The sequence below is a fragment of the Corvus cornix genome, chromosome 1 (assembly GCF_000738735.6).
Source record: "Corvus cornix cornix isolate S_Up_H32 chromosome 1, ASM73873v5, whole genome shotgun sequence".
NCBI classification, from domain to species: Eukaryota; Metazoa; Chordata; class Aves; order Passeriformes; family Corvidae; genus Corvus; species Corvus cornix.
The window spans coordinates 50,737,141-50,761,581 of record NC_046332.1 but is presented as its reverse complement, the minus strand read 5'-3'; the positions used below and the strand labels follow the sequence as shown (position 1 = coordinate 50,761,581).

The window sequence follows — 24,441 nt, the reverse complement described above, 5'->3', positions numbered from 1 at the left end:
TTTATCCATGTAGTTATAGCCTCTAATTTTCATAATTCCAGGTGTTATAGAAAGCAGAAAAATAATACAAATAATTATAACAAAGCTGGTCACTGTGTGTAAGGCTTAGGTTAATTAAATTGATGTCAATTTTACACCAATTGACTGTTAGCTTTTGAAAACTGTAACCAATGGTTCGAGAAGATACTATCATGTTGTTAAATCTAAAGATTCTGCATCAGATAAAATTTTAAAAACTTCTGTATTTTATTTTTCTCTGCATGAGACACACGTCTTTTCCTCCATTTCTTTTTCTGTGTTCTGCTCTCTTCTTTCAGTTGCCACATTGATGTTGTTTCTAGATATGTTCCTTCTGTATTGCTGGAGGCAACATCTGTTAGTTTTTTCAAAAACCCCAGAGAATCCATGCAGGTCCCAATTCTCTCTGCTTTTTCCACTGTGAATTTTTTTCCCACTAACCCACATTCATTGAAGATTTTTCTGTGTGTCAGGAACACATGATCCAGAATGAGGTATCTATTTTAAGACGAGTCAAGCATCCCAATATTGTACTTCTGATCGAGGAGATGGACATGCCAACTGAGTTGTACCTTGTCATGGAACTTGTAAAGGTGAGTATTTTGGAGACAAGCTGCTTACTGTATCAACCATGTTGAAAAATTCCATTCCTACTTAGGCTTACTAAAAATCATGGGGTCACAGAACAGTGTAGAATGGAAGGGGTCTCTGAAAGTAGTCTAGCATCATACTGAAAGATGTGTAACCCACTGTCGGATTTTTTTTTATTAGCTTTCAAATATTTCATATATTTGTCTGACTTCCTGTAAGCCATGCTTAGAAGTGTCCTGTGGACAGTACTTTGGATATCACCAGTTTTGTTTCCTTCCTCAAAGGAATACTCATTAAAAAGCCATAATCTGCCTTGAGGTGAATTGAAAATATACACAGTCCAAACAGCCATAAATACCAGCCTTCAAAATGCAAAAAGTTCATTAGGTCATTAGTTTTTATTAATTTATGTTAAATCTAAACAATATTACATGTGTTTTTTCTCTATTGATTTATATTATCACAGTTTAAAACTTGCCTTCTTGATAGCAAACTAAATTTAAGCTGAAGGGGAAAGTGAAAAAGAAAAGCGTGCTATTTAAAGCACGATTCTATTCTAAAAAGTAAATTAACAAAAAAGCAAATGCAGTAATTTCTATTTTGGACCCTGTTTATTTCTTCACAGTGACTTCCAGATCTTGTGCATTTAGCTCACTCTCTGGTGGAATTGTATGTTCAAACTGGATTATGAAGCTCAGACCAGGTTATCTCTTGCCCCCATACTGTCAACAGTGCAGTGCAACAAATATGAGTTTGGTTCTGCTACTAATACACAAGTATGCCACTGTGCAGAAAAGATGGTAAAAATGGATTTGAGTAAATTGTGCAAATTATAACAGAAAACCGCTGAAGGCGTCTTGTCCTCCATAGGTACTTTACCAGGATACACCTGTTTTTCACATCAGCTGGTAGGATTTGTGATTCTCCTTCCTTCCTTAACTGTTCTGGGGAAGGATATTTTTCCAGAAGCCACCTCCTTTTCTGTATCCTGATTGGCACATTCCCTGGGGGCAGCCATCATACCTTTGCCTGGGAAATACAGAGTTTCAAGTGTTTAAGGATAAATGTGTCAATGAACTTGTGCAGCAGCAGTATTTGTGTGGAGGCCTGCTGTGTGTACACGCTCAACACTTCTGAGCAAATCAGGCACTCTGAACCCTGGCACCCAGATCACTTCCTCTCAAATTAAGAGTGTGGTCCTCTTCAGTGGGCATCCTCTGTATCCATGGCTAGAAACAGGCACCACCTGAGGTCGTGAGAGAAGGCAACTCTTGGCAAACAGGATTGTTAATCTGCTTTGCTCTGGTTGTAGTGGAGGTTAGAGGGTGCTCTTAATGTAGGCACCTCATGGAGATGTTAAATAGGGCAATCCCAGGTCCAAGTGTTTCTTAAATACTTTCTCAATCTCTGGTCTGGAATACAAGAGCAAGTCGAATGAGACGGGTTTTTGGTTTTTTCCATTATCCCCCATGCTCTGTGGCAGCACTGGTGAGACAAGCCATGTTCCCAGTCCAAAGCTGGAAGGCTGTGTGTGGCTCATGGATGGATGCCCACAGATTTTCCCTGTCCTCATGGCAGTCTGGGAAAGTCTTGTTATCTATGAGAAGCTCAGGCTATGCCCCACAGCTTAGGAGATGGCAACATTGTCCTCTTAGGTTTGCACCCGACAGATATCCTATTTGACTTGAGTAGTGCTGTGGAGCTTATGGTCCCACTAACCCCACTGTCCACCACCTCCAAGCTCTGAGGAAGCACACTGGGAGATGCTGGTGACAAGGAGCTGACATTTTTTTCTCTGATGAAAAAGTTAAATCCTAAGACAAAAGAATAATACTTTCAGAAGTATTTCAGAAAGAAAGACACTTTTTCATGCCATGAATCTCTTTGTATAACCAGTCCCAGAATAATTTCCCCACTCCCTTCACAATCACAGTCCTCTCTCTCTCTCAGGCATGCAATGTGAAATAGCACAGCTTGAGATCAGATACCATTAGCCATCTAACACTATTTTAATCATAATTTCTGCTCTATTCTAAGTGAGCTCACTATGAAATCCATGCTACTGTCGGTTTTCTTCAGTGTCTGCAAGAGCTTGTTCAAAGGTACATCAATCCCTTTGCACAGCGCTGTAATCACATGTAGCCACAGCTTCATCCTGCATTGACAAATCCTTCATCGTGGCCCCATGAGGTGTGCTAAGAACTAAAAGCTGTGCCTTGTCTAACCTGCCAAGACGTAAGCACATAGCTGGTTTCATGGGTGCAACCTGCTGTGCTATTCATGGTTGAAAAATGTGTACACTGTAGTGTCCAATGGATTTTTAATTGAAGTCCTACTCAGCTAAATGAGAGAGGAGGGGACTGAAAACTCTTAGAAAATAACTAGCCTAAAAGATGGATATAAAAAACCACATGCGTTTTATTCACTTTCTGGAGAAATCTGTTTTCTTGTGCTCTTTCTTTACTCTTCAGGATTGCTGCACGTTCTTTTAGCTATGTTATGGAAGGGCTTTATAGGAATCTCTGTACTTCTTATATCCTAGAGAACACTGTTTCAATAGTCTTTACTTTTATGTAGAATAATAGAAGAAATTTAAAAGAAATATTCTGATCCTGGGAAGTCAACTTTGTTTCTTTGAAGCAAACATCTATTCCTTAATATATAATTGGAAGAAAAGCCTTGTTGCACTCTATGGCACTAGGGAAGGCATTTCTGGAAAGACATTGAGTGTTAATTCACCAGTTGCTGACTGTTACCATTTCATAATGTGCACTGTAAGACTTGATTAATCATCTGTTATTGACTGACTTTTGAAGACTTAAATCAAACTTACAGACAGGAAAGAGAGGCAAGGAGAAAAGGCTTGATAGCGCAGGGCTGGGTTTCAGTTAGTACCACCCTGCATTAATTGGCAGTAACATCTTTGACATAAGTGACTGCTGCAAATCCCGCCCTCACCTCATGGCAGATAGGCCATTCATTGCTTTGTAAAGTGTAAGAAAAAGCACTTCATAAATACAAATATAAACACATTGCAAGTGGTGCTTGTAAAAGGAAGCAAAGACCTGGTTTCTGGCACATTGCCTTTTTACACAGCGAAACAAAATTGTTATTCAAACTTAACAGGGGTTTGGCCAATTTAAGAAACAAGATTTATTGCTGAGTTTCCTTTAATGCTCCAGGATATGATTTCACTTTTGCAGAAGAAAAAGAGAGATCATATCATTTACATAACAAGGTAATAAATAAATAATTGGTTACTGTAGTTCCAAGTACACTTCCTCATGTGCACAGATGATAAAAACTGCATTCAGATGTTTCTGGTCCTGTTTCACTCCAAAACAGGGGATTTAAGACTGAAATGTCATCCTGAACTCACCCCTGGTGCCTGAATAAATGATAGTGACCTGCTGTGTGAATCGGCTTAGCAGAACCTTGCAGGTTAAAGTGCTCTTTGGGGAGAGGAAAGTCTGAAAACAATTCTGCCTGATATAGCTGTCAGCTCTGTTAACTCTTTCCAGGATATCACGTCTCTTTTAACCGCAGAGAAACCTGCAGACTAAATACATGTTCTCTTTTCTTAGCAGGGTACCTGACTACAGTAGATGCTTAAATGGAGAAAATTAATCTGCTTGAGATTGGCTTGACTGTCTGTTAAATTGCTCTGCAGCCTCTATCTTTTTCTGAGTTTATGTTTCTCCTATGCATGAACATTTGTTCTCTTTCTTCTGACTTCAAGCCAAAATTTTTCCTTCTGTTTTTAAGGGTCAGCTTCTTTCATTCTTGCTCTTCATAGCTCAGATCATTTTCTTTGGAGGCAGATGCTTTGCTGATATTATTGACACTTGGTCTGAGCATCTGGAACATATTAGATAAGACCAAAGATCTGTCTAATCCACTGCCTCATGTTAAAAAGCAGCTGGTACAGGGGTTTCACAGGAAGGAGCTTAGGGAAGATAGATTAGTTATCTCACATACTTTGCCACATGCTGATACCTAATACTTAGGGATCAGATAATGCCATGAAGTACATGGTATTGTACTTTTGCCAAATATTTGGCCTCTTTCTCTCTAATCCTCTATCTGGTTTAGCTCGGCCTTTTGTTCTTCCTTTTCCTTGACACCATGTATCTTGATGTGTCTTGAACAGTCACCAGCCAGGGCAAGAAGTTTGATGTGGTCCAGATTTGACAATGGTTGGCTGTAAGCAATTTCCAAAGAGCTGGGACTTTGCGTCTACAATGGGAATAAACCTGCCCTGGCATACTTCAGTGGCACCTCAATGATGCAAAAATGTTAATAATTTGGGGTTTTTTTATGACAAGTGAAGTCTGTTTTATCAGGTTTGAGTATTTGGTGGTTGTCTTTTCCTACCCTTTTCTCTGTAGCCAAATTCCTGGAAAAGTTTTTTTTTTTCTTTGCCCCCCCCTTCTCTCTCTGGAAAGCGGAAAAACTGTTTGCTCTGGAGTTGAGCCTTAAAAAACCCAGAAAATATCTTGAAGCTGTTGATAAAACTATGAGAGCTGGTAAAGCTGGGACTCCTCTGTTTCCTTCAGAAAATACCTACTTTTTCTTTTAAATACAGCCCTCTGTGATTTTTTTTTTCTTGATGTTTTGACTGCAGCAGGGAATTTTAGCATTGTTTTTACAGAGTTATCCTTTGTCTTCTCTTTTTTCTTGTTTTTATTTTTGTTTGTTTGGGTGTTTTTTTTTTTTTTTTTGTTGTTGTTGTTGTTGTTGTTCTTGCTGGATTGTGTTTTCTTTATAGTGCTGCTTTGATTTTGGCCAAAGGCTCAATACCTCTGAGTAGTATCTCTCAAAAGATCATTGGTTTTTCCTGCACTCTGTCAAGCTCCCTTCCTAATCTCATCTTTAAAATTCCTTTTCCATCTTTGTCCAAGTACTTCCAAATTCCAAGTTCCTTCTCCCCACTTGCCAACTCACCTCTGGAAATACAGTCATGGCTGCCTCAGACGCTGGTGAAGATCATTTCAACTTTGAGGATTTCTACTTAGTTTTTCTTCTTTCATCTTTCTGTCTTTCTCTCTTGTTTTCTTGTTTTTCTTTCACTGACAGCAGCTTTTAGTTGAATTAGGCTGCATGATGAGCTGGAAGTGGCACAAGCTGCCACCTGTGTCACCCAGTATGATTGTCTGACATACATGCCCTAAAGTTCTTCAGTATTAACTGCAAGAGGCATCACATTACCAAAAACTTGACATCTTGTGTAGAGAAAGTGGTTTCTAAAGTCCATGTTTTCAAAGCTTTGTGAGATGGAATCAGACTTTTAAAATATGATAGCCATGATGACAGGTAGCTAGTTTGAGTTTTACTCAGAGTTCCTTCATCTTTCTGGGGTTCAGTCAGGCATTGGGCAAAGAATTGATGTCAGTCTGTTTGTGATTATAATAAAGAGTGCCAAGGGTTGGTAAATGTCATCATGACAGGCAAGTATGGAGTCTTGCCAGAAATTTGTAGCAGGCTCTGAACACACAGGCTGGCAAGTGTTGGACGTGTTACAAAAGCAGCAACAGGTGGGAATGGTTTGCAGTAGAAACACCAGCCTCTTGGCTGACCAGCTCAGCCATGACAAATGGTTTTGAATTATTGATCTGCTCACCTGCCATTACAGGGGATGTCATCACAGAACCCATAGTTTATAGCTGAAAGGAAACTGTGCTGCTCCCTTCCCATCCTCATCCTCCTCCTCCTCCTTTAAAAATGTTCCTTGATCTTCCCTAAATTTTTCAGTCATATCACAAGCAGTATTGCTCATATCCCATGGTAATTTTGCTCCAGGGAGGAGATCTTTTTGATGCTATTACTTCCACGAACAAATACACAGAGCGGGATGCCAGTGGGATGCTTTACAATCTGGCCAGTGCCATCAAATATCTTCACAGCCTGAACATTGTCCACAGGGATATCAAGCCGGAGAATCTACTGGTAAGTAAAGATTCATCTTTCAATGTTGTTGATAACGTGGGAGAGTGTGAGAAAAGGTCTGCACTTCCTCCTTCCACATGCCTGCCAAGTTTATTTCAGTCTTTTAAGTCACTGATCTTTTAATTTTAACCTTTGCATTGTAAAGCTCTCCTAAGAATAACAGCTGTCACAGTAAGTAGAGTAACATAAGGTGGTATGTCTAGACTGTTCCATGGGACACAGCAGCTGAATTATTCCTGGGATCACTAGAAGTGAACTTCTAGTAAACTGCAGGATAATTTCAAGCTTCTCATAAATGTAAGTGTTCTGTCCTCAGCAGACTATTCTGTTCTTCTGTCACTGCCTAAATAATTAGCAACCCTTTAGTTTTACAAGTATGGTGCATGTTAATGCTGTGCCCTAATCATGTCATACATCAAAGCAGAGCCAGGAAGGGACTTCATTGTCCTTCTCCTACTGCATCTCCCAAATAATCCTATAGCCCTTTTTTATTAAGCCGCTTTCCCAAATAGATAGTCTAAATCTACATTTTTCTGGCTGAAACTGTATGAGCCTTATCCACTGAAGACAATGAAAAACATACCCTGGAAATTAGTCTTTTTTCTGAGAATTTTGCACACTTGAGTGAAGCAGTTTTATCCTCCACATAGTTTTATTTCTTCTGAGAAATTAGCTTCTCCTGATTATTTCATTGTTCTGAGTTTTCACAAATTTGCTGACATTTTTCTGTATCAAGATGTCCCAATTCTCCATATATTCTGCAACCATAAAACAATGTTCATATAATCATAGAACATCAGTTCTCTCAGCTGTGTGGTCTTGGCCATGACTTAATGCATTTAGTCTTGCTTGACACTGAAGAGGTTTTATGAGAAAGTTGACTCCAGCAGATCTTACTAAACATCCAGGGAGTGGGATTTTTACAGTTGAAGTTCCTCTAGGTTCTGGGTAAGACAGTAACCTGCCCTCATTTTCCAGAAACTGCTGAAAACACACTGGGTGGAAGTTTCAGTAGATACTAGTGACTGATACACCTTTCTTGTCCCTTGTGCTCCGTTTGCATTTCTGGTGCTGGTGTTGATAAGTGGCTGCACGCAGATGTTGTAGCAATCCCATGCCAGGATTCATTAATGCTGTTCCTGGAGTGGGCAGGAGAGTCTTGGTCTGGGACAAGCCTTGCCCTGCTGGCCATCTTGACTTGTCTATAACTGCCTAAACTCTATTGTTTTCAGAGTTAAAATTTTTGGGGGAAAGATGTGGGCAGGAGGTGTGGGCAGGAGGTGAGGGCAGCAGGGAAAGGATTAGATTTGACTGCTCAGCTTTTCTGGTAATTACCCACTAACAAGAATGATCATGTTGTTCACGGTTTAGCTGAATTGTTTCTGAGTGACTTTTTCAGGGTTGTGCATTGATTTTGAGACAGAGCAGTAAGGATGCAGCATTTAACCTCTTGCAGCATCCTAATTCTCAAAGATCAGCATTTGATTCACAAATTACATTAATTCTCTAAGGTTTATCAGGTCCTTAAAAGAAAAAAACACTGCTTCAGAAGAGTGCTTTGGAACTAGCCTTATCTGAGCTCTGAGCCCAGTTCTAACACTGGCTGCCTGTGGCCTCAGTGTCTCTGAACCTTTCTGCTTTTATCTTAGCTGTGAAATGGGATGTGTGGTTCCTTATGTCGCAGAATTGCAACTAGTGTTATTTTCATGGCGTTTATAAAGCACTTGAAAAATGCCACATGGGTCTTAGCGTTTCTCTTGCTAAATACCTTCTACTTGCCTTTTGTAGCCTGCCCTTTTCCTTGCAGCTCTTTAACCCTTCACCTAAGTGGTTATGGAGGTATTTTTCCCTTGTTGTTCTTGTGCTGTGGCTTTCCCTCTGTTACTGTCACGGTGTTGCACGTGCAAACCCTGCTTGTGTTGTTACAGTAGGTTCTCCTGGCCACTAGTGTTTCTCTCCCACCTTCTCCCTATCATGGATTGTAACTTTAGGTTTAGAGGAGCATGTCCCAAGGCTAACAACCCCATTAGTGGGAAAAAAACAACAGGGAGGATGAGCAAGGCTGTAGAGTTACTACAGGAAAACATGGAGAGTGAAGGGGAACATGCTGCTCTGGAGAGGGAGATGGGAAGAGGATGTTCATCTGGAGTTTCTTTATTTCATCTCTTACCAGACCCTGGTAGAGCCTTCCCTTTCACCTTCTGCTTTCTTTCTTTTCATTTTTCCTTCATCCCAAAAGTAACTTTCAGGCTTAGAGCTGATGTGTGAGACCAGCTCTAGATCCTGCTAATAAATCTTTTTGTGTGTGAACCTGTCCTGTGTGCAGAACCCATTATTTTTTAACTGCTTAAATATTCCATACTATCCTCAAGGCATGTAAAGTCTACCTAATGGTCAACTGTCCAAGAGTTTAGGGTATGCTGAATACCTGTGATGTTTTAGCTTTTTTGTTTAGTTTTTTTTTATTCTCTAGGGAGTCTTCCACGTTTTAATTGGAACATTTTTCATAATTGTTGCTATTTAGAACGTTTATTTTGTCAAGTCATGGGATGTCTTTATAGCCATATAATAAACCCTAGAGAACAACTTCTCTGACTGTTGCCATCTGCACTGATCACAAGAGCAGCTTAGAAAATACTGACAGTCTTTATACTAATAGGATACATATGGTGGCATACAATTATGTGTGGCTGCATTCAATTAGTGTAGTACAATTACGCAGTTTTATTGCTTAGTTAAAACAGTGAAAGCACTACATAGTGGGCAATTTGCACTAATCCCCATTTCTTTAATTGCCCTTCACTATTTAAATGCAGGAACATATATAGCATTTATTCTGAATAACATGAGTGTTAAATTATCTTTCCCATTCCTTGACCAGCAAGTAACATACCACAGCTTCACACTGGGTTCTTTTTTATATGGAGTTATAACAGGGTGAGGAAAAGTTACTTTCTTCATTTTTTACAAGTCAACTGAAGTAGTTTTCCAAGCAAAGTTATTCCTAGAAACATATGAGGCAGAATACTAGAAAGTACACTGTACCAAACCTTCTGCATTGGCAAATATTGCCAAACAAACCTCTTCTGTAATTAATTTCTAATATGGATGGGTCACAAAAGGTGTGGTCTGTTGAAGGAAGGAACTTATGTTTGCTACGTTAGCACAGCTCAGAGAGGGCTTTGTAAAAGATAACTGCATGAAACAGAATGTGAAATACTAATTAGGCCAGATTCAGCTCTTGATGTCTAAGTGCACACTTTACATATTTCAGCAAGTGAATATTTAAAGCCCTATTCTCTAGACTTTAATTAATACTGTTGTTGGAATTAGATTTATTACTGCCATTTCAGAGAGCACTTTCTTTAGTTTCAGGAACCAGATGCATTTAACAATCTGTGTTTTTAATAAAACCATAATTGCTTTTTTTTTTCCCAGTGCTTTTCTATAAACATAACTTTTTTCTGGCTTAGTAGAAGAGAAATTTGAATCCATTTTAAATTGCTGGTCATCTTAAACATCCAGTTGAATTTTTAAAAGTAACATAAGGAGAGGAGTGTATTTCTGTATTCTGAATGTCTGCTTGTGGCTGTATCACCTGGTAAGCAGGGATTCAGGGCAGAGAAGGGTTTTCTCTCTAGACGTGACTAATATTAACAAACAAGAAACTGGGGGATGGGGGCTGTATAACATAACTAATTATTATGAGCTGTAGCAGATCTGTAGCAAACAGTGGTGAGAAACTTCAAGACTTTATTTTTGCTCCAAGTGAACTCTTCTAAGGTCCCCTGTAGAATTTATTGTATTTTTATAAGAAAAGATCTACTATTTTCTTCTTAAAACAGTTGTAGATAAATGTGATTTTGGATGTAGGAGTAGCTGGTGAAGATATATATGAAGGATTATTTTGGTTTTGATTAGGAAGTACGATAGCTTTAATTTTTGCACAGTTTTGCTGGAAATTGTTTATACAATATCACTAAGTGGTGATCCAGACTGCATGGAGCTTTGGTTTGGGTTGCAAAATAATAAAGTGATGCATATATATTATAAGAAGGCCTCCTGTAGACTATTTTTTAAGGTGCTGTTGTAGAAAACATTCCAAAATGGGAAGCAAGAACTCAAACCAGCAACTTGATTAAAGATAGACTTACAGTCTAGTGTTTAATTTAGATACATTTTTGTATTTTTTATTTTAAACTTTTTTTTTTTGGTAAAGTTTTCAGTATTTGTAGGTTTGGGGCCATTCTTTTGCTCTGAGCCAGCTTTTAAAATTACGTATTTTTTACTGATGTTTCTAGCTTTTTTTTCATGCAACTACATCTTAATCTCCCTTTGCACCTATAAAACCCCGTGAAAGATCACACTGCTGCTGTGAAGACCAGGTTTTAGGACAGGATTCTCCTGTATCCCCATTAGCAGCCCTAGCTGCCTATGTCCCGTTGATCGTGACAGTATCATGCCAATAAGACACTTGTTGGTGTGTAAGAGTCATCCAAGGACAGGACAGTATTTCTAGGTGAAATAGTCCAGCCAGGTTTGTGTCTTGTGGCTTCAGCACACAGAAGAGCCTGGAACTGCTATCACTTTTGTATTTTCTAAGTAGCTGAAGTTCCTGTGCAAACCTTTAAGCTCTCTGCAAGTAAAATGAATAAACTCAATCCCCCTAGACTGTGAATTCAGTGGGGAGTTAGTGTAGGAAAGCCACTGTTGGAAGGTCACACATTTGCTTCTGGGCTTTAGCATCTTGCAAGTGGTATGTCTTTTGTTGGACAGGTAAGCGAGACAAGTCTTTTCCAAACATCCTGACTGTACTCAAGGGAAGTTGTCCAAATTGTCTGTGAATTTTCAAAGCATGCACGGAAATATGTTAAATGTAGGGAGGAGAAAAAAACCTGTAAATAAGAAGGAACATTTCAGGCAGTTAGCAAGTGATACAGTAATTACCTTGATGGTATTGTGGTAAAGCTTTGAATTTTTCTCCTGATTTAGGTGTATGAACACCAAGATGGAAGCAAGTCCCTGAAGTTGGGAGACTTTGGCCTAGCAACAATTGTGGATGGACCTCTATATACTGTCTGTGGGACACCAACATATGTAGCTCCAGAAATCATTGCTGAAACTGGGTAAATCACTTGTAGTGGTCATACATTGATGTGTACTCAGTGCAGGACATTCTTGCCATTGTGTCTGATTGGAGTTCTTGCAATTAAGATTTTTATGCTGCCTTTGGTTGGCTATGGTGCAGACTCATGGCTGATAGAACAATTCACTTGGAAGGGACCTCTGGAGGCTATCCTACCCAAACCATTCAGAGCAGGCTGGCTTTGGAGTTATATTGGTCAACCTCTGCCAGCTGTTGGCCTCAACCTTTTCAGCTTAACACTGAGTTACTAACTAGCCATTTGCAGATACAGTGGAAGTAATTCTGTTCTCTAGAGACTGCTAACTACCATTCACTTAATTCTATTTCATTATTACACATTGTTCTCTTCTGATTTGTTCCACAGAGTAAATGCCTGCTGGCTTGAGCAGCCTGTGTCACCTTTGCAGACTTCATGTTGATAGGCATCACTAACTCAAGTTAACTCAACTTGAATTAGTTAACTAACTCAAGAATACAGGCCAACATCTTCTGTGCACTCACACATTCTGATCTAATGTAATTTTAAGATGTAAGTGTAAAAAACACTTGATAGCAGAATGAGGATTGGTAGGTAGAGAAAGTTCAGATGAGAATTTATAAGAAATTATTAATGATTCTGAACATGTTTCCTCTGTTCTGGCACTGTAGTCCATAGGAATGGGATGTCTCTAACCATGTCTCTCACACTTCTAGATATGGCTTGAAGGTGGACATCTGGGCAGCGGGTGTGATTACTTACATCCTGCTCTGTGGTTTTCCTCCATTCCGTGGGTATGGACTGATCTATTCAACCATCCTTGTTTTGTGAATTGGTCCCTGTGCTCCTTTCACATTAAGCAGAGATTCCCACTGGTAGAAGTTTTCTGCTTATAGGGTTTGGTGTTTTTTTCTGTGCTCTGCATAGTGTTTTACACAAGCCCCATAAATGTCTGATTTTATGGTAAGATCTCTGTCTCATGTTTGTTTATTGTAGTTTAAACTTCATTGCATTACAAAACAAGAGCCTTCATTACAGGTTCTGTGTGCCATTGCCTGAAGTTTTAAATACACTGTGAAATAACCATCTTCTTTCATGGACAGAATGCAACATATTTTGTGGTTGGTAAAAGGTAATTAAAATGTAAGAAACTTAATAAGGATGTGTCAGATATTTTATCCCCTCAAAGCAATTTCAAAGTTGTGGACAATCCTAAAGAATAGCAAAAAGGAAGAGTGTACCAAATGCACTGTGTTTTGCGATCTCACCATTCACACCCATGGCTGCATGATTGGGGCAATCAACAGCTTCCAAAAGCATACTAAGGCATCAGCAATTAAAAACAATTTTAAGAAGTCTATTGAAACCACATCTGAAAATAATTTCTCTTTGGGTTTTGTTGTTGGTTTTCTTTGGTTTTTATGTTACAGAAGTGGAGATGACCAAGAAGTGCTTTTTGATCAGATTTTGATGGGACAGATGGATTTTCCATCTCCATATTGGGACAATGTTTCTGACTCTGCGAAGGTGAGTTTCATAGTGGATGGTATTTTCTTCTACAATGTTATTTCCAGTGGAAGTGCCTAATGCACGTTGCTCTTTCACAAAGTTGTATTTGACATGTCTCATACATCTCCTGCTACACCTGTAAATTCCTCTGGGTCACCAAGCATGTTTTGTTCGGTTACTGTCTCTTAGACTCCAGGTAGTTCTGAAATGGACCCCATTCTGAAATGGACATCATATCTCTATGTGGTTTCTCACACAACAGACACACCAGCAGCCCTTATTGATTGAGAAAAATTTAAAGTAATTCACTTCGTAGCTCGAAATCTCCCTTGGACTGTGTTTTATATGTACTAATGAGGGCAACCAGGTACTAACCTGGAGCCTTTGAACATGATATAATAGTATTATGGGGAGGCTGATTTCCCTTATTAGCCCCATTAGATGTTATGTCTGTTGTTTCTTTCTGTCAAAGAACCAGGTCTCCCATTGCTGTGTTGTTGCAGTGTGGTACGAAATAACAGACTTGTTCTGGTCACAGCTCTTGACCTGCAGCCTTCGATGTGCTAAGGCAGATATAATTATTTACAGATACAGAGTTCATTATACTTGCAGAGCAGATCAAGTTTTTCAACTCTCACCAGTACACTAGAGCAAGAGTTTAACTCAAAGATTTTCTAGGGATCTGGCATTCACTATAGTCATACGTATAAATATATGTGGACAGAGACATAATACATATGTGTACGTAAAAAAAGATTCATATGGTCATTCTGTAGATAGATGAGTGCTTACTTTAAGTCAGTTTACTTCTCTAGTCTGTAAGACAAGTCTATGAAAAACTGTCTTCCTGTTTCCTTTAGTGTGACAGTGTTTAATTAATCACAAGAAAAAAAAAGTGAAATTTGAAGGTGGATGCAGGTAATGAGAGTAGCTCTGGATCTCCATTCTTTGGAGAGTTACATCCTGCTTTTATGCGTTTTTAAGGTATGTGGAGGGTGATCAGGACTAGCATTTTAGCCTGTTAACTTATGAGGTTAATGAATGAGATAGTCATAGAGTTGGAAGTCCTCTAAACTGAATCACTGTGTTGTAGAAGGCATTATTTCATAGCATCATTAGTGCGAACCCTGCAAGTCCTTTGCCAAAGGTGTTTTCCTGTGAAACTCCTTCTTCCAAATAGTTCAGTCTAAAATTTCTGTTTTGAAGCCTTAGCCTATCCATATAACTTATTTTTGTAACTAAGAATTACTAGCTTTTGTCTTTGGTGATACACCTTTATTTGCTGTCATACCGCCATCCTGTTTTCCATGCACTCCACTCTGTGCTGGAATTAGATGTGTGTTTATTTACATGCTAGTTGAAATCTAGGTGATTGCAGAGGAAATCAGAGGATGAAAAATAATGGTTTTAAGTGTTCTTTTTTTTTTTTTAATATCTTCTATGTCATTTATACAAGATTTTAAAGTAAAACTGTATTTGCTGCCTTTTTTTTTCTACAGCAGAATTGGCTTCTTCTTAATGGGAAGCTAACCTAATTTCATGGGACCATCTGTTTTGCACATTATGTACTAAGTGCTTTTCTCTTAAACAGTGGCTTCAGAACTGTAACTCAGAACTGTCTTCTAGCTTTTCAAGGTACTGTTAGATACTGATATAAAAGTTCAGCTGAGAGTCCATCAGTTCATAGTTTTTCTATTTTTTAAATAATCAGTGTATTTCTGCAGTTGGTAGTTCACTCTCTCTTTGAGCACTCTTACAAAACCAGTTAAAGAGTTCTTTAGTGAATGAAATGTTGATTTGTTCTTTAGAAGTGTTCTTTAAATTTGACGCGGTATTCAATTTCTCAGGAACTTATCACAATGATGCTTCAAGTAGATGTAGATCTGCGATTCTCAGCTTTGCAAGTTCTTGAGCATCCATGGGTTAATGTAAGTATTTTCAGACTTGTAGATGCTTTTTGTAGTTTGGCACCTTTGAGCTATTCTGTCAAGCCCTTGCTATGCTCTTTTGGAAGCCAGCACATTCTAAAGATGCCACAGATTTAACTGGAAATAAGCCAAGTTACAGGCTGATTTAGTGTATTTTGTACCTTGGAGTTTTCACTATTTTGTATGTGCTCAGCTACATTTTCTCTGAAATGGGCTTTCAGAAAATCTCAATCATATTTGATAAAAGTATATCTCTAACACAGCTTGCAGATTTAGTGAGATATTTTGTTCTCCTAAGATCAGGTGGACTCAAAAATCTCAAAGTCATGATTAAGCGTTACTGAAATATAGTCCATACTGTTAGGCCTACTTGATCCAGAATGGAACAGGCAAACATTTAGAATCATATTTACTTCTGATGATATTTAAGATTTGTTAATTATTCCAGACTATTAAACATGCTTTAAAGTATTTGGATGACAAGAAATAAAAATTTGGGATAATTTATATTCCAATTCAGAAGGGACAAATGAGAAAAGAAATACAATTGGGATGAACAGAGAAAAAAAAAATAAAGGAAGAAGAAATAATGCTTCATTTTGTTTGTTGCAAGTTTGAGTGTGCAGTTCTCCCTGGAATACTATTTGGTCCCTCGGCTGATGTATCCAAAATCCCTTTTCTCACTAAAAAAAAGTATTCTAAAAATTAAAATATACAGTCACCTCAGATATTAATTTTTTTTAATGAAAGTGTCCTCTATACAGTCAGAGTAGTGGTGATCAGTTAAGTATTTATCAAGTATATGCTTTAAACTTGGAGGCTCCCTTATTGCTCAAACCAATTTTATTTGTAAATGCTATTAACATGCAGAGCACTTCTGTGGTGTATGAAGAGTGCAAGGATCCAGGACAATGTCTAATGAAAATCTTTTCATTTTTAAGATGATATTCAAGCAGCTGAAATATTAATTTTCCCTGGTGCCAGGGGCTGTCCTTGGACACAGTGTTCTGTCACAGTTTATAATGCCTTATGGTGATTGAGGTGTCTCTCTGTCTCCATGGGAGGAGGACATGTGGAGATTTCTGGAGTGCTGCAGAGGAAGAGATGGAAGTGACTGATCAGAAGCCTGCACCCTGCTGCTGAAATTACTGAAATGTCACTTGCTTACACCACTTAAGGAAGTGGTCACTAATCTTCCATTTTTTCTGAAAAATATATTTGAAATGTTAATGCTACCCCCAGATACTTCTTTTTTTTTTTAATTGTTTCACCATGATGTGTTTTAGAAGGCCATTTTAGTGTGATGTATAAAAAGGAAGAGGTGCAGCTCTTTGTCAGTAAGCTGATGGTGGCGGTGTGCAATTGACATGAGGATCTGCTTCCCTGCCCTCAGTAGTACCTGCTGGTGAGGATGGCAGGGGAGAGAGGCTGGGGGCTAAAGACTTTTAACACTCTAGAGCTCTGCTAGGAAAACCTGAGTTCTGGTTACTGAAGCACCTTGGCAAATTCCTGGATTTCTGTGCAATGAGTTAACATGTAGAACCCTTTGCCAGAAGGTGATGTAGAAAACTGGTATAAATGGATTCAAAAGGGAATTTAATACATTTTTGGAGGTAACCCCATTGGTGCTTATTAAATATAGTGATGTGGATATAACTCTTGGCTCACAAAGTTCTTAAGTACTTGGTTGGCATGAACTAGAGGATATACCAGGGGAAGTTCAAGATCTATTTGTTCAATATACTACTTCTTGAAGAGTGACTCTGATGCACTGTTAGAAACAACATGCAGTGATCAGTTCATCTTTAGTCTAGCTCTGCTGCACTTGTAGTTTTATGCTGGTAATAATTCTCTGGAATCTGTAGCATTTCTGTCTATAAGTAAGTGAAACAAATATTCCATGACAGTTCTGTAATTCCTTCTTTTCTGCTGCTTTTAACACCTGAAACAAATCAGTATTTTGTCTTCATCGTTACACTAAAGATAGTTCATAATGCAGATCAAAACTGCTTTTGAATTCTCTTATGTCCTCCATATATTTTTTTCTGGAAGGAAAAAGGCTAGCACAGGGACCAGTTCAGGAAAGCAGTTGAACACATTCCAAACATTGCTCCTATTTCAAGGCATCACACGTGGAAGCACTTAATATTGGGCATAAAATTAACTAGATGGCACTACAATTCTAGTTCACATCGGAAGAAATAAGAATATGGCTGAGTTGAAACAGGTGCTTAAATGCTTCCATGAGAAAGGGCACTTCCCTGAAGTGTGTCTGGGCAGTATCAGTAGATAAGGTAGCAGGGACAGCCCGTTGATGCACAGAGGCAGAACGTACAGTGTCAGATCCAACTACACATCCCTCTGCCATCACTCTCTTGATCAGCTGCAACTCTGTCACACAGCATCCCTAGACCTCATTGTCCCAGCTTCAGGACAGGGAATTAATACACTCATCCCTGTTTACAAAAGGCTCTGCAATCTACGTGTTGTAAATTACCTGAGCAATTATGCATAACTGTCTTTCTGAGAAGAAATGGCACATGGAATTTTCACCTATGCTGCATTTCCACAGGTAACCTGCTTCAGTACTTTTCCATGGTGTCAAATGCTGGACTTTACTTTCTCTATTGATTTCAGCTGTGATAGAGTTCACTACAATGCTTCCCTTAGTTCAGTTTTGAACCTATTCCTAGAGTGTTAAATCTGCAGCTAAAATACTAGATGGAACAGCTGGCTTGAAAAGCAGGCATGTGTTTTCTTCGACAATTTTAAGAAACATTTTCTCTCTTTGATCAAACTTTTGATAGAAGTGTTGTAACTGCTTACACTATATAAAACCATTTTGTAGATTGTAAATAACCATTCTACTTTATAGCTGCTTGCTATGTGATTACTTGGTAAATTGCTGAGATTCCTGGAATGTGCTTTGACAGTTTCAGTAGGAGCAAACCCTCATTTCAGTTTAAATTTTTGCTATAAAAATATCTGGAATGCTCTTGGAAACTGCAAAACTTGTCATGGTCAGAGTCAGACCAGTAAAGCAGTTTCTATGTGAATAATATCCCAGCTGTTTTCAATTCAAAAAAACAAAACCTGAAAAGATGTTGGCTACATGCCACTGCCACAGATGGAGATCTTGAATTCTAAATGCAGTTCAGCAGCAGTTCTTTGCCCCCACCATTTAGTTTATTTGAATTCATCTCTCCTGTGCAATACACTTAGACCTGGAAACAAATCCATCTGTTTATACTTCCCCTACAGGGACCCCAGCTCTTTACTTTACCTGCTCAAATTGTTTGCAAAGCCAAAGAATTATAAAAGAGGCGGGAAGCTTGAGGTCTGGCATTTTAAACTTTAAGGCTATTGATAACTTGAAACAAGTTACAGGACAAACTCACTATTTTTTTGTTGTTGTATAAGTAGTAAATGTTTCCTTATACATCACTGAGCAGTGAATGCTGAAAGGTATGGCTTGCATTCTGTAAATCCTTCTCTGTTAAAATAATCAATATAAAATGTGTGTTGTTGTGGGAGGAGGAAGATGGCACACACCAGCCTAAAAAGAATTAGGGAAACTGGAGCTTTTACATTTTTCCTTCACTATGTCTGCCTTGGAAATTTGTGTGCAAAAGAAATGAATAACCAAGCAATAATTAGCAATAAGATAAACATTTGTAAGAAAATTAATTTTGAAAGACATTCCTTATTTGGCAGCTGCACTACTTTTGGTTACACCCTAGGACACTGCACAAAGAAAAATTTCCTTGTAATCCTTAAAGGAAACAGTGTCCAAAAGCTTTTCCTGCTCTTCTATTTGCTCTCATTTCCTGCTGTTACGTGTATAATGATCTATTCATCTGATGCTTTTAGACCTGGAAAGTAAAGCTCTTGTGACCATCTTGTGTAATGGATCTAAGTGCTTTAGGGCAGTGGGAGTCTGGGAATCCTGAACTTCATTACATCTTTTTAACACTTCTTTTTACTTTGAGTGGCAGTGTCTCCTGCCACAGAGAAAAATGCAAATATGAGACCAGTTTTTATCAATTACTGGAATTACTCCAAGTCGTTCTGCCTCTTTTTTATTGTTTTTTGTTTTGAATTCTTGCAAGTAGACCATGAAAGGTATTTTGTGGAGTCTGGTTAAAAAAACCCAAAACACCCCAAACCAAAAAACAAAAGTATTTTACCATTCCAAGCAGTTTATATTGTCTGTGTGAAAACTCAAATTCTGGACCAGAGTTTTCAAACTCTTTTGACTGCTCAGCTTCTGAGGTGTGCACAGGAGAGTTCTTCTTTCAGAGTATCAGCAGTCAACATTTTCTCAAACTCATGACTCTTTAAAGTTCCCAGATGGAGCGTCAAAAGTCACTAGTCACCTTTAAAAAAATCTTATGATTACTGCTAGTGCTGAGATTAAGTTCTGTGATCCTAACCCGCTGCAAAAAGCAAAGACTTAATACAGGGGAAAGGAACACTTAACCACTTCAGGGTTTGACATCCCTCCCATTTCAGCAACCCAGTGAAATTCTTGTCAGCAGTGTTTACCCTGTTCTCCAGTGCTACAACTTAACCTGCTGATTTTGAGCAATTTGATTTTTGATGGGTGTTTTGTTCACTTCTTGCCTTTTAAAACTGCAAAGCAGCTTGTTTTGTATTTAGTTAAACAGCTGTCTTCTCTCACCCTCAATAGCTCTCTATTTTATCGTTGACTGAAGTGATTCCAGGAACCAGTTTAATATATATTGATTTGTTTATAAAGCATGTTTTTATAAAAGAGAACTACTAAACATCAATTGGCACCAACAGTAGTAATAAAAACTTAGTAACAATAGAGGAATTCTGATATATCCCTATGCTGCACCTTAAATTGAGCTGGAAGTTATTTCATCTAAAAGCTGAAGCCCAAACGATGTGTCTGTGGAATGTTGCCACTGGAACTGTGGGTGTGGTGCTTCACCAATAAAACATGACCACAGTCTTGGTAACTGTTGTCTTCTCTGTAATTTAGTCTTTTGACAAGATGACACGAACGCCTGGCAGGCTTTCATGTCAAGAAAGCCAAGAGAATGATTTTATTTTTTTTTCCCTCCTCTAGTGAAGAGGAGTTCACTTTACAGACTAGCTTTCTTCTGGGAAAGGCAAGGTCAATGGGAAGCAGGTTATTTTTAGGGGTCATGTACCACCGAGCAAGGACTCCCCAGTGCTAGACAATAATCAGCTACTGGGTTGTATTGTTTTGTTTTGTGTTTTGCAGCTGTGTGCACTTGACCATATTTTGCCAGCTGAGACATTTTGTTAAGGGGTGAGTAAGGGATCTCTAAACACAAACTCCCCAAGCTAAATAAATAACAAACCCTACCAACCTCCCTGAAATTCCCATATGCTCATTGAACTCTTGATTTACTGCAGCAGCTCTGTAACTCTTTAAGGGCACTTGTAACGTCTAAAAAATACCAAAAAAAAGTGTCTTTCATCTCTCACTATTCTGACCTTGTCTTGTTTACCTGTATTCTACTAGGATTTTACCTAAGTGGAGTTCAAGAATTATTTCAGCTCTTCATACCTATACATACCATGCAGTACCAGTCAGGGATGACTATGGCATGTGGTCAGTGACCTGATACCCTGCATATTTTGCCTGTTCTACATTTTGTTCCCTATTCCACCTATTCTGCATATTGTTGCCTGAAATCCTGCACATTCTGCTAGTGAGGAAGTCTCACTGAGCAGTGGCTTTTTGCACATTTTTCAGGCATAAGGATCTTTTCTACAGTTTCTAAAAAAACCTCCACGTTTCCTGGGCTTGGATTCAATCTAGGACTTGTGCAAAACTTCAAACTCCCTTCTTTCTGCTTGGGTTTCTCCTCAGCATGGAGGGTGCCAGCATGCCTAGGTGCAGGTTTCCTCTGAAAAGAGGGACATCTCAGCTGGAAGGAGGAATGTCCCAGCCCAGCTACATGGCACCTGGGCTGGAGTGCGTGCACAGCTGACCTGCTTGGCGCATGCCACAGCAGAACGTGTCTGCCTCTGCTTGGCCATGCACTTGTGTGCCTACTTGTACCTCAGGTTAGCTCAAGGTGAGAATATTTTGGCATGGAAGAAGAGGACAGCCATAGCTGGCTCCAGCCCTTCTTTGCTTTCCCAGGCAGTCTGTACCTCTGTCTGCATTCATGTACCTTTCCCACAGCATTCCAGGCTTCTGTGCCTTGGGACTGGGGAATGGAATTGCAGTCCCTTGCTAGTTGGAGATTTGATCTGTGGAGGTGTTTTTGATTAAGAATGGCTTTACTATAGCACAACCATGGTCTGTGGGGAATGCCACCACAAGCCATGAGCACCTGACCTGGCCTGCAGACATGTGCAATGATGCATCCTGGTGTTGGTGATGTCTTACACTCACCCATCCCAAGGGTCTCAGGCAGGGCATGTCTCAGCTCCCATCTTACCTGGGTTTCCTCACTGTGGACTCACTGGGCTGTGGCTGCAGCTTTTGCCCAACCCCATAGTCCCTGAGTGTGGAGCCTTTACAATGTAGGACCTCATAAGTGTCTCTCAGGATTTTTGGAGATCCTTTTCTGCATCCTGACAGGGATGCAGAAACAGGGCCTCTTGTTTTTGTAATATCTTGGTACCTTCTACTTTTGAGGTCATTATCATTAAATTTATGTGATGAGTAAACAGAATCTTAAGCACATCTGAGTTTCTCAGGCTTTGAAATATTAATGGACTTAAAAATAACTAGGCAGTGGTAATTAAGATGTGGTAGAAAGAAAAATGAAATGTTTAACAATTATTATTCATGAACATTACCTAAAGTTTGAGAAGAAAATATTGGGTAGCGAAGGAGAGAGAGACCGCTTAGTGCCATAATATGTTCATCTTGTAAGTACCTTAAATATATTGATGGAGAAAATGATTGACCCATTTTAATACAAACTTTTTGTAAACTTTTCTGTATTGATAGGTACTATCAGAATCACCTCATGATTCCTTCTTTTTTCGTCTTTCCTCTCTGAAGTTTTATTTTGCTTTATTTATCTGCAGGATGATGGCCTTCCAGAGAATGAACATCAGCTCTCAGTAGCTGGGAAGATAAAGAAGCATTTCAACACAGGCCCTAAGCCGAACAGCACAGCAGCTGGAGTTTCTGTTATAGCAGTAAGCATCTGAAATACACAGATGAAAGATTTATGTGCCCACCAGACAGTTATGTGTTTAGGACACCAAAAAAAACCAGAGAGGGTTAATCTTTAGATAATTGTAGCATTTAATTAATGTAAAAGTAGTTAGACTGGTGTCCTGCACAGCTTCTCCTTTGATTCTCCTTGAGTCACATTGTTATTGAACGTCCCTAGGAGATATAACTGTACGCACAATACACTGTTCCACATTTTACCAGATCAGTGGACCTAACTCCAATGTAAATTCAACAATTTGAACTGTGGGATCATGAGATTTTACTTGGCAGCAGACTCCTCTTATGGATTGAGGCCACACAGAGGTTGTAGCAGAAGGACAGCACCACTTTAAAATGTAAATTGCTTCAAAATTTAACTGAAAATCTGTATGGCAGCCTAAGACTCTCCTCTTTGAAGACATGAAAGAGACCTATGATGCCTCACTGCTGCCTTCATGGTTTACATGAGTCTAGCCACGTCAGATTTAGCTGATCAGCAGCATTTTATTGTAGTGCCACACACAACCTGCTTCTCTTTCAGCAGAAGTATTCAATGGGGTAAAGACTTAATGGAACTTCTTGCTGCCTTCTGTCACATTGCAATTCCAGTGGAGCCATTCTAGGTTTGAATGTGTTGGAGTGTCTGAAACAAAGCTTGACCAAAATTTTTACCAAGCTTTACTGAGGTTTCAGTGGTGTCCTCAGTGGAGCATACATCACATACAATTGTATTTTTTCCTCACAGATGAACACCTGTATTACATATACATGGACACAGGATATATTCAGCATATGATGAGATTATTCATACTAATGCCATTGAATAGTGACATGCACATCCTTCACATTTTTGATACATCTGCTTGTGTTTGTAAGCTTTCCTTTATTACTCATAGTAATGTGAACACTCCAAAGAGTCACTAAAAATGTGACATGTTAAACATAACCATTCCCATATCAGATTACTCAGTGTTCATTCCCAGCTTCCATAAATTGCAGGTGGTGTGTGACTGCACATGTACACTTTCTTGTACTGTTTCCACTTTCATGTTTCTCAGCTCAGCCCCTCCAGTGTTGAGTTAAATCAGCATGAAGTAAATTCAGCTCAGCACATGCAATCTGGCTCACAGGTGTGAAGTGCTTTTGCAGCAAAATGGATGCTCTCTCAAAGTTACTTGGTATAAGTACTTAAAATTTCAAGCTGTGCCTCTCTCATATTTTTTCTTTACTCTTTCCTACCCTGAATATCCTCAACATGGAAGCAAGTTGTTCCTCATGCTTTTCCTAGATTTTCTCAGTCATCAGCTAACATAGTCAGCATTTATTTATTTTCGTTTTTAACCAATAATACTGCAGCAACTCTCCCACAACTAAAACATCACATACCCATTGCTCATCTGAACTGCAGGTATGTTCTTTATAGACTAGCTGAAATCGTGTTCCTATTGAATGGACTGCCAGCACGCTTGTCCATGAGAATTACTGCTCAGATCCTCCATGCTAATGACTTCAAAGCTTAAAAGCAAGAAATGATGCCTCTGTCCTCATCCATCCCTTGCCTCCTTTATGTTTTTAATTTCCCTGCCCTCCTCTTTTTTTATTTGCCCCAGTTGCTTTGCCAAGGAATTGTTTACAGCAGTTGAACACTTGAGTAATGAAAAAGGCACTGTAGTGAATCTGCCCAATGCAAAACATCAGGAAAAAAATGTGTATGTTTAATTATATTCTTAATGGCTTTTATTTATTTTTTAGTGTTTGGAAATTTACCAGATTATTTTTAGTGATCTTCTCTGTGGGCAAACTTCATATTCTGACACGACTGATACTGCAACTTGGCCTATAAAGTAGAAATGTTAAGAATACTTTTACATAATTCAGAAAGTTTTGATTATAGGAAAAGATGGGGAAGTATAGACCTCTTTAGTGTTTTGATAATGTTTCAGAATGCTAGATAATTTCCATTTTATGAATAAATTAGTTTTGTTTTCTACAAAAGTAATTTAATATGTAAAAGAAAGCCAAAAGCAAGACAACAATGTCTTTAAATGCTTTAAATGTTGTTTCTGCATTTGGAAGTCTATTTAATATACATTTCACATGCATGTCACCAGGGTTTTGTGTTTGGGAATCTTCCTTTAACTGTGAAATC

The 24,441-nt window shown here is 38.8% G+C and overlaps 1 protein-coding gene across 3 annotated transcripts in view; it reads left to right on the top strand.

Moving 5' to 3' along the window:
• DCLK1 (doublecortin like kinase 1) overlaps window positions 1-24,441 on the top strand; it is a 242,174-nt gene that overhangs the window by 196,168 nt on the left and 21,565 nt on the right. For all 3 annotated transcript variants that reach the window (XM_039566515.1, XM_039566521.1, XM_010400328.4), the window contains 7 exons: window positions 492-611; window positions 6,409-6,555; window positions 11,548-11,681; window positions 12,395-12,472; window positions 13,109-13,205; window positions 15,035-15,115; window positions 22,160-22,273. In XM_039566515.1, coding sequence (XP_039422449.1) covers window positions 492-611; window positions 6,409-6,555; window positions 11,548-11,681; window positions 12,395-12,472; window positions 13,109-13,205; window positions 15,035-15,115; window positions 22,160-22,273 — 771 coding nt within the window. The remainder of the gene's footprint in view (window positions 1-491; window positions 612-6,408; window positions 6,556-11,547; window positions 11,682-12,394; window positions 12,473-13,108; window positions 13,206-15,034; window positions 15,116-22,159; window positions 22,274-24,441) is intronic.